The sequence below is a fragment of the Mustela erminea genome, chromosome 10, assembly GCF_009829155.1.
Source record: "Mustela erminea isolate mMusErm1 chromosome 10, mMusErm1.Pri, whole genome shotgun sequence".
NCBI lineage: Eukaryota > Metazoa > Chordata > Mammalia > Carnivora > Mustelidae > Mustela > Mustela erminea.
This window is the reverse complement of record NC_045623.1, coordinates 14,402,967-14,420,047: the sequence shown is the minus strand read 5'-3', so window position 1 is coordinate 14,420,047 and position 17,081 is coordinate 14,402,967. Positions and strand designations below refer to the sequence as shown.

Sequence of the window (17,081 nt, the reverse complement as noted above, 5' to 3'; positions counted from 1 at the left end):
TCTCTGACCACCCATGAGGGGAGTAGTTGTGCAAGGCAGAGAGGGAAACACATAATCCACATTGAAAAAAACTGGCACTGACTAGACACAAATTTCCTCTTTCCAAAAAAAAAGCTGTAGGGGAAAGTGAACTTGAAAGGCAGAAGCTGACAATTGCATTGTACAGGTCATTTCAAGAAAAGAACTCCAGAAAACTCAGATGGATTCTTGTGTTTCCAGTTTATTCAACAGAAAAGAGATGATCTCACTGATATTGGGGTCTGCCCATACCCATGAAGGGTTTATGAATGTCTGGGTAAAAGCAGCTCCCTACAAGAAAAGACAAGGGCTTTTCCCAGCTTCTGCCTTCAACAGAGCCTAGGCTCCTTGACCCACAGCAGAATTTTCTGGGTTTTCTTTTTTTAGAGAGGGATCACTTGTTGGAAGGGTCATAAGATTGACAGAGGAATTGTTTCCGTAATGGGAATACAGGGATTGTCAAAAGCAAGAGGAATGTGTCCTGGGGCTAGATGACAGGACCAGAGGATGACCTCCTGTTTTCAGCTTCCATGTGAGGAACAACATAATCCAACAGGGGATCAGTGTCCACCTCAGAAATCAAACTCTCTTCTCTAAGGGTCTTGGTCTGCCTATCAGGAATGACTGTCATCTTTCCAGAGGGGATAGTCATCATCTCAGAGTCTATAGCCCTCTTTCCACGGGGCATGGTTCTTCCAGAGGTCCAAAAATAATTAGGAATCATAGTCGTCTCTCCATTGGTCATGGTTTCTTCAAAGGTCTCAATCTTCCCTTCCAGAGTTACAGTGAAATTTCCAAAGGACTCAGTTTCCCTTGTAGGGGTCACAGTCCCACCTCTGTTTCTTGTAGTCATATTTTGAAACTTTCCATGGTTATTAGCGGCCAGAGACTTTCCTCCTGGGAATGAAATCCTCATATCAGCGGTCCAAGCTTTGGTTATAGCTGGCCTTTCAGGGCCAGTTCTTGGAGAAGTCATAGCAGTTGAGAACCAAAATTTTGGTGAAGGAGTTGAGCTGGACTCTAGAGAAAATCATCAGAACAGGATGAGACTCCTACTGCTTCCTTCCCATCCTATTAAGTACTGGCAGGACTACAACAGAAGTACATGCTCCCAAAATCCAGAGTTGAAGGATTTTATAATATACCCACTTGAGGGCATAGATAAAATCCCACCATATGGAATACCTGCTCCTTGACTTCATCACGTTAACGTGACCCCAGACACACATGGGGACTCAGCACATTTACTAGATTTCTGGTGAATGACCCTAGGGAGCCTGCCAGTCTTCTATGCTTAAGGCCTCACCTCACTCTGACCTCTCTGATTGTGAATTCAACAAGACCTTGCTGCCCCAAGTCCTAATAACAGAAACCTCTTGTGTCCCCCATTGTAGGAGGCACCAGGAACAATGTCAAGGGGCAAGGAGCCACTCTAGGCAGCATTTTGTAAAGAACTGGGTTGGAGTCCTATCTTTGGCCCTGACTAGCAGGGCCACTAGTTAGCCTGACTAGTTAGCTTTCTGAGCCCCAGTTTCTTGGTGTATAAAATGATGGGTATAAACCAACTCAAAGAATGTTTCAGCTCTAGCATGCCAGGTTCCATCTCCTAAACACTGGGGCAGTCTCTACTATCAATGAGATGTCAAAAGAAATCTGACTTTCTTTTCTGGCCCTTGTCCCATGAAAACAGGAGGAGGCAAGAGAGAAATAAACTAGCATATGTTGAACACTAACTATGAGCCCGTAGTTTTCATTCTTCATTTCTTTTCATTCTTGTAATAATGTCGTGAGTATAAGGATCATTCCTGTTTTACAGATAGGGAAACCAAAGCTCAGAGGGGTCACTTGGAGCACACCTCTAAACCAAGAAAATGGACTGGCCTGACATCAGAACTTATTCTCTTCCTTTGAAGTCATGCTGCCTCACCAAAGCCTTCAGATCTAACAGAAGGGACCCAACCAGAGCCTAGTTACACAACTTCTAACCCCAGTTCCAGGCAATAGCTACTCACCATTCTGCACCAGGAGACTATTCAACTTGCTGACAAGGGGGAAAGGGCCAGTGCCACAGAAAGCACCCTTGGTGTCATCCAGGTCCAACGTCCACACCATAGCTCCCCCAAAATTCTCTTTCTTTATGAACATTGCCTGAAAAAGTAGTAGTCAATCAACCTGCTATGCTGGGCAACCACCCGACTGGGTACAATGGCTAAACATTGAAGACAGACCCTCAGGAAACACCACAGGAGCAAGAGAGTCAGTGTTTGAATCCAGCCTCTAACCACTTCCTAGCTGAGGGATCTTGAAAAGGTCACACAAACCTTAGTGCCTTTGGGCACCAGGGTGGCTCAGTCGGTTAAGCGACTGCCTACAGCTCAGGTCATAATCCCAGGGTCCTGGGATCAAGCCCCACATCAGGCTCCCTGCTCAGAGGGGAGTCTGTTTCTCCCTCTCCCTCCATCCCTCCCCTCTGCTTATGCACTCTCTCTGTCTCTCTCTCATACTCTCTCTCTCTCTCTCTCAAATAAATAAATATTTAAAAACAGCAACAACAACAACAAAAAACCTTATGTGTCTCAGTTGACTCATTTGTGAAAAAGGATAGTAAAATTTCCAACATGTTTAGGGGCCAAAGAATTCCTACAAGTACACACTATAGCAAGGATGGAGCTCAAAGACATTATACTGAGTGAAAGAAGCCATCACGAAAGAACAACTACTGTATGACTCCACTCACAGAGGGTCCTCGGAGTTGTCACTTGCATATAAACAGAAAGCAGAGTAGGGATTACCAGCGGCTGAAAAGATGAGAAAGTTCTGGAGATGTTAGGTGGTGATAGTTACACAATAATCTGAATGCGCTTAGTGGTACTGAACTGGATGCCTAAAAATGGGTTAAATGGCAAATTTTATGTCATGCATATTTTGCCACAATTTTAAAAATAGATTTTAAAAAAAGAGTTCCTACCTGTAAAATATTTGGAGCAATACCTTGCACCAAGTAAATGTTCATAAATATTTAAAACTGTTTCTCCAAGATCCCATGGCTAATCAACATTATCATCATTCTAAATAGATGTTGCTATATTATTTTAGAATCACTTCCATGTAGCTTATCTCACAATGATGCTATAAAGAAGAGAGAAACTACCTTCACAGATAAGAAAATAAAGGCTTTTGTCCATGATTTCTAAAACCTCAGCTATAACTAGAGGGCAGGGTTTAGACTCCAATCCGGGTCCTATTACTTCTTTGCTTGTGTTCTCTATCAGGGTTGATGGAAAAGACAGACTCCATCACCTCTGCATAGCTGCATGACTTGGCCAAATCACTTTGGCCTCCTTTCTGGGATTTGCTTTCCCCAAATGTAGAATAAGAAGGAGGAGGGACCCAATTAGAGCTCAGCTGAAACTGTGAAGACTCCGAGTTTTTATCCTGCTTACAAATGAACAAATTAGCCTGCCAGCTTTATGTGTACATGTGCACGCACAGGATCTCTGGATCAGAGAACAGACCAGTGATGCTCGCTGCAACAGAACAGTTGGAAGAGCACCTAGACCTTGGTCCTCGTGCACCAGTTGCCCAGAGAATAACATGGCAAAGGCCAGATAGTCACGTCCACATGCAGGAAGGTGTCAGCACAGGCTCCTGAACTCATGAGCTCATCGAGGACAGCCAGCAAATCAGACTGTCATCCGGAGAGAGGGAGAGCCTCACTGGAACGTAGACAAGCCCTCTCTGAGGAGGGGACCTCTACATCTGGGACCGTAGCAAAGGCTCTGAGGGAGAGGGAGAGGCAGCTTCCTATTTTCATTAGAGCTCGTCTGCTTCCTTTGCTCAGAGGGCCCAGACCGTGCAGGAACACTGAGAAATCCAGGGATAATTCTCTCCCGATGATGATCTCTCAGGTTTCTTTCAGCTCTGGGATCCTGGGATGAAATCCCTTAATCAGCCTCACACAGGGTTCTGCCCCCCTCTAGTTTTGCAAGGCATGGTAACAGCCCCTCAAAGCAAGGACACCATCCTGGCTGGCCTGGGTCCTCCCCCAGCATACATAGTTCAATTCCTTCTCCCGTGTCCTGCGGATCATATTCTTGTTTCCATCCAACTGGGTAATTCCACTGAGTCATTGAATTTTTCTGTGTGTGTCTTCTGGTCCCAAACCAGAGTAAGATCCTGGAGGCTGAAAGCCATGCTCTCTACCTCTCTCCCTGTAGCAGGCTTCACCCAGTGATAGGCACAGGGGAGCTTATGGTGGATCTTCATGAATGCTGCCCTTCTCTGATGCTTTCTACCCCAAACTTCCCCCAAAGAACAGCTGACACCAGTTACTTCTACATCACCCATAATAGAGGAGACTAGAACTTCTTTTTTTTTTTAAATTTCTTTTCAGCATAACAGTATTCATTGTTTTTGCACCACACCCAATGCTCCATGCAATCCGTGCCCTCTCCAATACCCACCACCTGGTTCCCCCAACCTCCCACACCCCGCCCCTTCAAGACCCTCAGGTTGTTTTTCAGAGTCCATAGTCTCTCATGGTTCACCTCCCCTTCCAATTTCCCTCAACTCCCTTCTCTCCATCTCCCCATGTCCTCCATGTTATTTGTTATGCTCCACAAATAAGTGAAACCATATGATAACTGACTCTCTCTGCTTGACTTATTTCACTCAGCATAATCTCTTCCAGAGACTGGAACGTCTAATAAACCCTGATATCCAGGCAGTTGCCAAGTCCTGATCATTTCTTATTCAAAAATTACCTCCTCTTCCAACCACCTGGTCCACGCCCTCACTATCTTCCCTGCACACCTCTGCATTCCCCAGTGCTTTCAGAATGCCAGAATCCCATGGGGATATACTAAGAACAGTTTCCAAATTCTTTTTAAGACCTGCTAAATACTCAGGGATGGAACCAAGAATTTCTATATTTGTCAAGTCTCAGATGATTCCAAAGCACGGGCAGGTTTGGAAATCACCAAAGGCATGTCATCTCTGTTGTAATTCACTATGGAAACCCACCGGGCTCACTTCCATTCAACATCCCTTGCATGGGGCGAGGGGGTGATCAGAGTTAGGTTCTAAAGGCTTCAAACTTACAGGTCATATGCCTGGTCAGAAACCTGATTTCGTCTTAAAATACCTGCAAGAAGTGGGCCAAACACCTTCACCAGGATTCAAGTCCCTCTATAAACGGGCCTGCACTTCACCACCTTCTCTTACACTTAACAAAAATTCTCTGCCCCCCCCAAATTCTTTGAACCTACTTTGAATGAGCTTTCAGTACCCACTGAACCTCTCCCCATCTCCTTATTTCCCCCTGCTGCTCACCTGTCAGGAGGCCCTCCCAGACTCTTCTACCCCACATATCAGTGCTACTCATGCAACGCTTAGCATGGTCTACCTTGTGTTGCTGTTTGTCTGTTATGAAATTATCTGGTCCAAACAGAAAAGAAGAAACTGTTGCCAAAAATCTGTGTAAACCGAAAGAAGTCATTTCTCCCCTCAAAACCAAAATTCTTTCTCTTCAAAAGGAGAGGGTTGAATAGACGGGATTAGGAAACCCCAGGTTGGTCAGGTACCTGAGACTCACCTGATCCAGCCACCCTCACCTTTTTATCCTCCAACCAGTACATGCACACACGCATGCGTGTACATGTGTGCACATGAGCGCGCGCACACACACACACACACATTGTACAGATAAGAGTCTCATGGGAGCCAGAAGAAAACTATATGCCGGAACAAGAAAGGACCAAGGTCTTACCTTGTGACTGAAGCTGATGGCATCATCATAGCCAACCCACTCCTTCCCCTTGTAGGCGTAGGGGACATGCTGAAAATCAATCCAGTGCTTTGTCGCTCTCTGGAGAAAGGAGCAAACCTGCCCAGAGGATCACCAGGTTAGTTCTGGGAAGAGCCATGGGGAGAAATGCCAGCAGGCATGCTGCTCTTTTCCCAGTGGTGAAGAAACCACGGGCCCCTCCCCAGGGAGTATGAAGAGGCGGACCAAAGAGGTAGCAGGAAGCCACTCACAGAGGACCTTATCTTTCCCAAACAAATTCCTACTAGAACATGTTCCTTTCTCTAATGTCCATGATGGAAAGAGAGACAGAACCAAGGAATGGCTAACATCCTTAGAAACCAAATCAGGTCTTGGCTAAATAACGTCAATACTAATACAAACAGTAACCTATCCCACCTGACCAAACCCGGATCTCTTCCAAAGAGTTACCATAAACAATTTCTCTTCATTTATCATAAACAATTTCTCTTCATTAGAAATCAGCCTGAAGGGCCCAGTCTCGGTAGTTATCACACTAGCTTGTGAACCTCCAATAAATTTAAAGTTCTCAAAGGTAGGGAGAACTGGGTAATTACAATCACTCGACCATCCGAGTGACTACTAGGTGCCCGGGCTTGTACTGGAAACCCTACGCCACAAATAAGTCGAAGTGTTCCAGTCCGTTGTAGAAGCTCATGTCCCAGGTTTTTTTTCTTTCCTTTCTTCCTCTCTTTGTTTCTTTAAAGGTTCCGTCAACATCTTTTTGGCTGTAATGTTGTTCAAGAATATTATTTCCACTATGCTATCACTTGTAGGAAAACCTTCACTGGCTTAGCAGGAAAACCTCTCCAGCCAGCCAGCAGAGAGCAAAGACTGGGGAGACCCTGTGCCTTCACTCCTACCTAAGGCACCCACATACACCATGTGCCCCAGCACCTGCTGTCCTCTGCCTGGGAGGCCCTTTCCTCTTGTCATTCCTGCCCATCAGGATTCTTCCTGTGCTCCAAAGCTCTGCTCCATGAGACCTTTCCAGATCCCTAAGCCACACCCCCTGTTTCTCTTATTATCCTCCCTCATATTCATATCCCCTTGGGTCCATGTCTCTTCCTTCCACTCAGTAGAAAGCTTTGTTGAGACAGAGAATAAGGGAATGGAACTGGGGGAAGAAGAAAGAATCTGTAGGAAGGAAAGTCTTGAATTGCTTCTAAAGAATCCAGTAGTGGGAGGGAAGGGAATCAGGGAGTGAAGATGAAACAAGATTGGCCAGGAGAGCTTAGTGATTGAAGCTGGGGAGGGGTAGGTGGGAGTTGGGGGGGGGGGGGGTTACACTATTCTTTTACTTTTGCAAATGTTTGAAATTATATATATTTCAGATATTATTTTTATTTAGGCCAGATAGTCATAAGTCAGGATTGACTTGCGTAACAGTTAAGATTCTTTCAAGGGCCACCCCCTGCACTTGGACTTGACTGAGCCCCCTTATCCCCTACAAGGGACTCAAATACCTTCCCCTGAAGAAAAAAGAAGTATCTCTGATAGTGGATTTCTCCTGCACTGGTAAACCACTTGTTTGTCCTGTCTCCAGTCCTCACCCTTGCCTCTGCCCTGCTGACCTTGCTCTTGTCCTGTTAGAGGTTGGAGAAGCCCTAACAGATAGACGTCCCTATTTCTGTCACCTCATAATAAGCCAGGAAGCCAGATTGCTTGGTGTACTTTCCTGGAGACGCAGGTCCCACGGCTTCAGCCTGCAGTCCATTCTTAGAGGCTTTAAGGAGGCAAAAGGTACGCCCATAGGTGGGGAAGCCCATGAGGAGCTTTTCTGGGGGTGCCCCCAGCTTTCGCCAGTAATTCATGGCATACGCCTGCAGGTAGATAGAACACAAACCCCTCAGTGTTACTGAGGGCCGATGCCCCGGGCTCAGGGCAGGCATCTGGGCCCCTTGAGGTCTTTCCTTACCGAAGAGCTGGGGTCTCCAGACAGAGAGTACAGGGGGCTGTTGTGCCCTGTGAGCTTTTCCCAGCCTCCATGAAAGTCATAAGACAAGACATTGATGAAATCCAGGAGTCTGTGGAGGCCGAGAGGAGGAGATAAGCAGATTGGGCTAATGAGATTTTCAAGTCAGATCAGCCATGGGACTAGCCAGCTAACTGTGCCCTGGCCACCCAAGCTGCCCTCCCATCTCAGCCCAGGCTGCCCGCCCTTCTGTGTCATCTACTTGAGATGAGCTGCTGCGGCAAACTGCTGGTCAGGGACAGCCATGCCTCAGAACCTGGGCCATCCCGAGGGCTTCCAGGGAAGTAGGCAGGAGTCGGACATGAAAACACATTTGTGGGGCGCCTGGGTGGTTCAGTTGGTTAAGCATCTGCCTTCGGCTCAGGTCATGATCCCACGGTCCTGGGATCGAGTCCTGTGTTGGGCTCCCCACTCAGGGGGTAGACTGTTTCCACTCCCTCTGCCCCTCCTCCCATGCTCATGCTCACACTCGCTCACTCTCTCAAATAAAAAAATAAAATCTTTTTAAAATTTTTCAGAAGGAAACACACTCGTGCCTGACGCAAGTACTAACAGGTTGTGTAAATGTCATGAGGAAGGCAGTACTGCCCACAGCAGCTAAAGAGCATCTGTCCTTCCACCATTCGAGGCGCCAAGGAAACCAAGACTTCCAGAACACTTTCAGAATGAACAAGTGTCAGTAAGCACTTACCAGGTCACAGGGGTAAAGGTGTACAAGGATTCCATCATTTAATTTTAACCTGGTCAATGGCCTCAGTGTCACAGTGGTCTCCATTTAGAGATGGTGAGACTCTGACAGGCTCACTAACTTGCTGCGGTCACCCAGCTGCCTGAGGGTCATTCTCCCTCAATCCTGCCGGCTACCCACACCACTGCTGACAAACTCTATGCCGCACGGGGTCTCTCCCCCTGGCCCCCACACTGAAACCCAGCTCTCTGGTGTCATCACATACAGAAACACCCCATCCTCTCTTTCCTTCTGCACGGGCCTCAGCTCCTCCTCTGTAAATCCTCCATTCTTAAGGTTTGAGAAATTAGCCCAGAGCTGGCATGTCCAGAAAGAGTGAGTTCTGAGTGACGCCTGGTGGTTCATGGGTTAAGTTACTGCCTTCCACTTGGGTCATGATCCCAGGGTCCAGGGATTAAACCCAGGGTCAGGCTCCCTGCTCAGCGGGGAGTTTGCTTCTCTCTCTCTGCCTGCCACTCCCCCTGCTGCTCTCTAGCTCTCCTGACAAATAAGTAAAATCTTTAAAAAAGAAAAAAGTCAGTTATGAGCTATTCTTTGCTCTGCTTTGTAACTTGCACAAAGACGGGTGCTAGGAAAGCTGGGCCTGGCTGGGCTTTCCTATTTTTGTATTTGTGGCGGTGGGTGATTTTTCATTTGCCTCTGATGCCAGCCATGGGCGGCAGAGCGTATGTCTACAGCTGTCCCCTGAGACGGCAGAGGCCGGGCCCATGGGAGGCTTGCCTGTGAGACCCAGGAAAAGGCTTTGCGGAACGCACTACCCAAGAGGACGTGATGGTTGGGACTGATTCTACACCCCACCTCTGATCTCCTAAAGAAAGCCCGGGCCATGTGGAGCTGAGCTAACCTTTGTCCCCACCCATGTCCCTCAGCTGGATGCCCCCTCCCCCACCAGCACCTGTGCGAGAACTCAGGGGCAGTGCGGGGGCGGTGCGGCGGTTGTGAGCGTGAGCTGCCTCCTTGCCTCCCACGTCCTGCCCCGCCAGGCAGCACGCACTCACCCTCCTAGAGCGCGCACGTCATAAGCCGTCCGGATGGTCTGTGGGTCCCCAGAGACGGCGGCAGAGAGCAGCAGCCTGGGACGCGCCGTGAGTATCGCCTCCTGCCGGAAGGCAGACAGGAGCTCCTACCAAGAAAGACGCGGACGCGGCGTCCGCACCGTCAGGAAAAGAAAGTATCAGCCAGGAAAACTATTTACAGAGCCCCTCAGAGCCAGGCTCTGAGGACACAGAGGGGGAGCCAGACACGGGCCCTTCCCCCAGGCTCGCGAGGGAGGTGGCCTCGAGCCACCATGATAGCTGACTTAATAGAGGGAGGGGTAGAAGCGTGGCCGGCAGGGTCAGGAGCACGGGCTGCAGACTGTCTGCCTGAGGGAGACCCGGCCGCTGCCGAAAGGAGGCGTCTCTTGGGCTGGCCTGCTGCAGTAGGACCTGGCTGTGACCAAGAGGAAGAGCCACAAGACTCCTGCTCCTTCGCCTGACACTTATAAGATGATGGTAGTAAAAGAACGTTCTATCACCATTCTCCTGCCCTTGCCCCTGGCCTTGTGCTCCTCCTGCGCCATGAGCCCAGATATGATAAAAATAGAATCACTGCTGGATCCTGGAGCCCGCCGGACTTGGCCTTACTTCAATTAAGAGGAGGAAAGTCCACCGGTCACTCTTGGGGCTGCCTCTCAGTCCAGGGTACAGGAAGAAGAGGTCCAGACCGTCAAACTTATGTCTCCTCAGGAGGGATATAACCGAACCAATAAACCTTCCCCGGTTGGATAATGTGGACAGCATAGTGGTGAACCTGCAGGAGACCCGTGGTGAGGCGGGGAAGGAGGGCTTTCTGCAGAACCGCAACCTCCACAAAGCCCTTTGGTTCTTGCCCCGCGGAGGGCACACAGCTGTGGCTGGAGGAAAGGAAGGCGGGTCCACCCTTCTTAGAAGCCCCTCCCAGCACGGGGCGGGGCGGGGCTAAATACCTGCGTTGGAGGAATTCAAACAGCAGGGAGGGGGCTGCAGTCTCACCTGGTAGTGCCGAAATTCCACCCACCAATGGATAGCAGTGTTCTCAGCTCCCCGTTCCTGTGATGGGGGATAAATGGAGGTAACCTGGGACCCCACTGCAGTGGGTCCCTGGGGAACAGTGCAAAGTAGAGGGGGAGGGTGGAGAAGTGAAAGAGGAAGGCAGGTGGAGGGAGGAAGAGGAGAGCAGAGCAAAGCACAGGGAAGAAAAGGAAGGAAAAGAGGGGAGAACAATCAAACCAGGGGTCATCACAACCCAGGTTCCCCCCAGGCTTGTCCAAAGTCCACAAAACTCCCCCTCATCCCCAGGATGCTCCCACATAAAGAAGAAGAAAGAAGTAATCTGAAATGTTTCTTTTCCATTTTCTTAGGTGACAAGTACTTATTGAGCAATTACTATGCGCGGTTGAAGGCTTTAGGTGCTTGACTGAGATACGACAGAGAGTGAGACAGACAAGCTCCCTGCTCTCAGGGAGCCTGTGATCAAGTGACAAGGATTTTTACCTTGGCTGTCTATAATCATTCACACAGAGACAGACCTCCTCTTGGACAGGGAGAGAACCCAGGAGTTGTGGGGAGGAATAGTTAAGCAAGCACTTAATGAGCACCAGCTGTGTCCAAGGCACTCCCCCAGCCACTGGTATACAAACATATTGGAGACCCTGCTCCTTGCCTTGGGGGGATGGGGCTTATTGGCTGGGGGGTGCAGGTGACAAATGGTAATAAAGACCCTAGCATTTGTGATGGGCAGGCTCTCCTTGAAGCACTCCAGCAGCATGAGTACATGAACTCCGCCCCACTGGCTTGAAGGGTGAGTTGGGGGTTACCAGGCAGAGGCAACAAAGGCCTCACAAGGGCAAGGAGGAAAGAATGAGCTTGGGGTGTTATTCAACAGGGAGTTCTCAGGCGGGGATGCTCCCAAGGCCCACTTGAGAGGAGGCTAGGACCTCCTGAAAAAATGATCCCCACATGCCAATGAACACACCTCTGCTTGAGTTTGTTGAACTCTGCATACGTAGTTTTCTCATCCTGGGGATCCTTAGCAACAATCTGATTGTTGTTCATTGAGGCAAAGGCAAATATCAGGTGCGTGCAGAGAAAGGGGTCCAGGTCCTGGGGCAAGACGGAGGCAGGGCTGGCGCGACCCTGTGCCCAGCTAGTGAAATAACACACCAGTTTGTAGGCAGCGCCTGGCAAGGGAGGACATGTGTTAGCTGGCAGAGACCAAGGGAGGGTATGGAGCTTGGCTTCCGCTGACCGCTGTGACCACAGCCCGGGAGGCCTGGCCACCAGAATACCCCGACCCCCATGCAAACACAGCCCAAAGCAACCCTGAGGTCTGCCCCCACCCCCACCCCTACTGCTGAGGCCCCAGGGGGAAAAGAGTGCTTTATGCAGTCCTGATCAGAATGGATCCTCATCCTGGCACACAGAGCAACACAAATGGCCAGGACTGAAAATCCTCCACTGAACTGTAGCAGATCAATGATCTGGGACACAGGAACCAGGACAGGGAGGGTCTGCAGGGGACACTCCACACAGAGAACTTCTCAGCCGGAGAAGCTCTGGAGATGACGCAATGTCCTTACCATCGTGCTGTTTCAGCACAAGAACCAGGCCTGCAGGAAACAAAGGATGGAATCACACTCAAATTCCCATGCTCTCCCCAAGTGACATGCCCCAGCCCCACTCCGGTCCTCCAGGGCACCCACGGACTGGGGCCCATAGCCAGACACTGATACACACATGGAGACACGCTGCGTTCACTGGCTTCCTCTTCTCTAAGTTGAGCCTTTGTTGCCAGATCTATCGAAGCTCCTATTCACCCCAACAAACACCACATCGATTCACACATGCTGATTAGCATGGGGACAACGATGACTTAGAAGTCCCAGCAAAAGCTCTAGGCCAGTGATTCTCCCCCTGGCTGTAAGTATAAAATGTAGTAATGTTCTGGCTCCTCCTCTAGAGATTCTGGTATCACTGGTCCAACGTGGAACGGGGCGTAAAGATACTTAATGGGTAGCTGGATTGGAGAACCACTGCTCCGATCACTCCTGCCTGGGCCCTTCCAGCCCTTCACTGTGTCCCATCCCACCTCCATCTAACCCAACCCCGAGCCCCTGGCTGCTCCTCAGGCACTCGAGAGGTGACAAACGTAGGAAGCCTGGTATCTCCTGGACTGAGTAATATTGTGGGGGCTGGGACCTGCCACACTCACCAATCCACAGCAACAGTCTGCCCATCTCAGAGGTCTGAGAGCTGTGAGCTTAGGGCTCGAGCCCCTTTATAAGAGCTCTGGGACAGTGCTGGCATAGCCCAGCTGCACACACACACAAAGCCAGGGGCAGTGATTAATGGGCTGCTGCCCGAGACACAGTGACCCCGCACCTCCCATCCTCCCTCTCCAGTGGAGCTGTAGCTCTCAGAGCTTGCAAAGTGATAGCTCGGTCTGACACTGGCATGCAGTGGGTGTCTGCCAAGGGCCATGGCGAGGTCAGGGCAGTGCTCAGCCCTGTTCCTGGGATTTTCCCCCCAGGGATTGAGTATGAGGAGGAGTAAACACTGTATGGAGGCAGTAATCCCAGTGTTATCAGGTTATTGGTTAGGGTAGCAATGTAATGAAAAGTTGAAAAGTCCCAGCTTTGGACCCAGGCAGGCCAAGGTTTAAATCTCAGTGTTATCAGTTAGAAGTTTATAATCGTGGGTGTTATTTCCATCTTTGGGCTTCAGCTTCCACGCTTGTAAGATGGAAGAAATAGTCCATACTCACCTCATAAGGTTTTATAGGAATTAAAAAGATAATGTATGAAAAACTGTTAGCTCAGGACTTTGCATGTAATAAGGGCTCAGTGAATGGTAGATGTCACTAAGGATGCTGAAAGAGTTGCGCCCACACCCCCACAGAGTGAGGTTCTCAAACTCACACTGACACCCGCCAGGCAGGTGACACAAATGCCTGGGTGAAGTGGACACAATATAATAGCCCTCTCCACTTTATTATAACAACAAGAGTTCAAGCCCAATGATACACACGAAATAACATGAAACCCCTTGGTCAGGAGACAACAGAGATTGGTATCAACAGGGACAGCACTCCAAGTAGCCACTAATGGTGGCCATGTAATGAAATAGATCCCATGTTGGAAGATCCCTCAATTTCTTTCCTCCTTCCTTCCTTCTGTTGTCAGAGAGAGAGAGAGAGAGAGCACACAAGCAGGGAGAATGGCAGGCAGAGGGAGAAGGAGGCTCCCCGCTGACTGAGGAGCCCAATGTGGGACTTGATCCCAGGACTCTGGGATCATGACCTGAGCCCAAGGCAGACGTTCTACTGAGTTACCCAGGCATCCTAACCTCTCAATTCCTTAAGAAAAGACAAAAATCTGAATCTTTGTGTGAGTGAACAATGTTTGATCCAGTATATAAGCCAATGCTGAGAACTTAAGGAACATAAGGAATATAATTCTGGATACCTGAGAATCAATGTTTAAAAATACAACAACAATATGAGAGATAAACAATATAGATCTGTAGCCAGATGCTTTTATGATATATCGGTCTTCTCTTCCTGCTACAGAGATCCTCTGTCAGGGTCTAAAGCTCAATCGTGGAAGACTAGATTAGATACCCATCTTCTCAGAAACCGATAGTTCACCTGGTCCACATGTCACTGAGGTACTAACCAGATGTCAATATAATAAATGACACAGGGGCCTGCTTCCCTTCCTCTCTCTGCCTGCCTCTCTGTCTACTTGTAATCTCTGTCAAATAAATAAATAAAATCTTTTTTAAAAATGACACAGGGTAACACAAGTATTAGTCGTTGAATTTGAATCCCATCCAGTATGAAGAAATCAGAATCTTAAACCTTGAGTCAGAAGATTGCTTGGGTATCATGGAACAAAAACCTTAAATGGTATAGAATGTTTAGGCAAAGGGTATTTCTGTAAAACTCCAGGCAAGCCTGATGGAATAACACACCTTAAAGAGACTGTGTCTCCATTTGTTCATCCATCCTTGTCTTCCTTTAAATATTCAGCAAATATTCATTGAACATGCACCAGGCCCTGCTAGGCACTTTGGGTACAATGGTGAGCCTGACACCGTTTCTGCTCTCACGGAGCTTCTAGTCTAGTAAACAGACTGATCACACCCCCAAAAGTTAGTGTTAGATCTCCATCTTAAAGAATTATTTGTCTCTCCCATCTCTCTTGGATAGGGGGAAAGGGGAAAACACGAGTTTTGTTGCTAAACACACTTGAGATCCAGTTCTTACCCTGCACCATCACTGGGGCCACTTGCATGCTCAATGCCATACTCCATTCCTTGGCCTGAGTGACCTGAATCAGGAGATAATTAAGCTTCCTGAGAGCAACACTGGATCAGGCCAGGCAACAACTTGAACCACTGGTTACGTTACCACTGGTGTGGTTTCTAATGCTGATGACCATGTTCTTCTTTCCCAATTCCTAGCCTGAGTCACCTAATTCTTGTTAAGAGGTCTGTGTATTCATTTCTCTTCCTATTCTGTAAACTATAGACACTACAGTTGTTCCTCAGGCCTGGATGCTGACTCAGTCTTGCCACCTGGGGCCCTTGCTGGTTATCTTTCAAGTCCCCCCTTGAAGTGAATGCCTGCCTGTCTCTACTTCTAAGCCTCTCCTCAGGCCCCTTCTGTCCCCCAGATTCCATATCACTTAGATTTCCCACGAGATTTGTGCCCTTCCATCCTGACTTCTGCCAGAAGCACTAGTTCTGAAAGCTGTCTCCTGGACAGAGCTAAATTTGCCTGCCAGTCTGGATCATCTTCATCTGTACTTGGGTCAGTACTCCGGGATCCTATTCTGCTGCAGTGGGTAAGGCTGGATCTCAGACCTAACTGTCCCATGCCTTATGATGACTGAGGATGAAAAGAACACTGCAGTGAAACAATGGACACCCATGAGTGACCTCTGCTTCGTTCAGCAATGACCATGCCAAGGATGGCAACTGTAACCCTCATGTGTATAGCAGCAGATGATGAATAGTAAATACTGAATGAGGGCTATGTTCAAAGTCACTGCACCATGTCACTCTGTCTGTTCTCAAAAAATACCACCATTGTTATATATTTTACACACCCACCCGGATACTTGAAAATACTCCTCCCTAGTGCTTAGCCTGTTCTCATGAGGGAGAAGACATTGATTAATGTCTTCTAGTTGGCTAATGGAAAAAACACCTACAGCAGTGCATCGCCTCCTGTATTTTACACTCAACTAGATGAAAGCAAGATGGTGGAGCCGAAACACCTTGCTTTTAAGAGAGCATTTGGCCAAATCTTTGGTGATACACATGTGGATAAACTGGACAAATATGACTTGAATAAAATCAGTTAGTTGAATCTAAGGGCCCAAAGAGTGTTGACTAGATTGGTGCAAACTTGAAAGATCTTTACCATTTTACATCTTTAAAATAGTACAGGGTTGCCTGGCTAGCTCAGTTGGTAGAGTGCAACTCTTGACCTCAGGGTTGTGAATCTGAGCCCCTTTTGTGGTAGGTTTACTTAAAAAAAAAAAAAAAAAAAAAAAAGTGAGCTAGAGCAGTGTTTTATGTTTTATGTGATATGAGATTTTTGGTTCTGTGTAGGGATTTTTAACATATTAACATGTATTTAAAAAGTGTGTATTTCCCCCACATCCCTGATTTCATGGACGCTGTTTAAAAACTGAGGCAATTCAGAGTATTGTAATAAATTAATAACGATAGTACTATTGGGATGATTTTGCTGCTCTAACGTGATGGAGAATCAGCAAGTAATGTTCATATGGCTATTAAAGAACTGGCCTCCTGCTGTCCTGTGGAGCAGGAGACACCGTGGGAATCAGAGCAGTGTCTGGTGCCACCTGAAAGCACATGGAGCTTCCCTCAGCATTTCGCTCCGGGTGCCACCTGAAAGGTGAGCCTGTAACTGCAATGACTGAAGGTCAGCAGTGGACAATTGTGGGTCAGGACGATGGGTTTCACAATAAAAACAATGAAGATGGGGAAATGGATTGACTCCAGCATTAGACCTCTGAACCAGTGAAATTAAATGCAATATAAATCCCTGTAGGTTTAAGCCAAGTAAAATGAGCCCATTCCCAACCGTCACTGGTCGAGTCCATGCTCACACTACTGAAACTCTCCCCTTGTCCAGGACTTACTGAACCACATGGGCTATCGCATTTCTCATTGGGGAGTCACTTTCTATTTTAAACCACCTTTTTTGCTCACTGTACACAGATATTCAACCCAAACTGGGACAGTCATTCCTACCTGGGCTGGTGATTTTGATCAGATTTGCAAATGTCTTGGTGGCAATCATTAATAGATGTGATTACTCTCATCCACACAGACATGAATCCAAACCAACTTTTTTTTTTTTACAGTAAGATAATGTGGTTTTTCAAAAACTAGGGTTTCCTTCTTTGCTGTCATTTTAACCACCTTGAAACAGACATTTCCTTGGGTTCTCATCTCCACTGC

General features: G+C 48.0%; 1 protein-coding gene across 1 annotated transcript; it reads right to left on the bottom strand.

Moving 5' to 3' along the window:
- Positions 1–200: 200 nt before the first annotated feature.
- On the bottom strand, positions 201–13,793 carry OVGP1 (oviductal glycoprotein 1). The gene is given in 13 exon segments (XM_032360753.1): positions 201–461; positions 464–508; positions 511–1,038; positions 2,031–2,166; positions 5,786–5,902; positions 7,480–7,665; positions 7,761–7,869; positions 9,564–9,688; positions 10,191–10,356; positions 10,578–10,634; positions 11,560–11,764; positions 12,164–12,193; positions 12,796–13,793. Coding segments are annotated over 13 exon segments (1,833 nt in total). The 5' UTR covers positions 12,821–13,793; the 3' UTR covers positions 201–357.
- Positions 13,794–17,081: the final 3,288 nt, after the last annotated feature.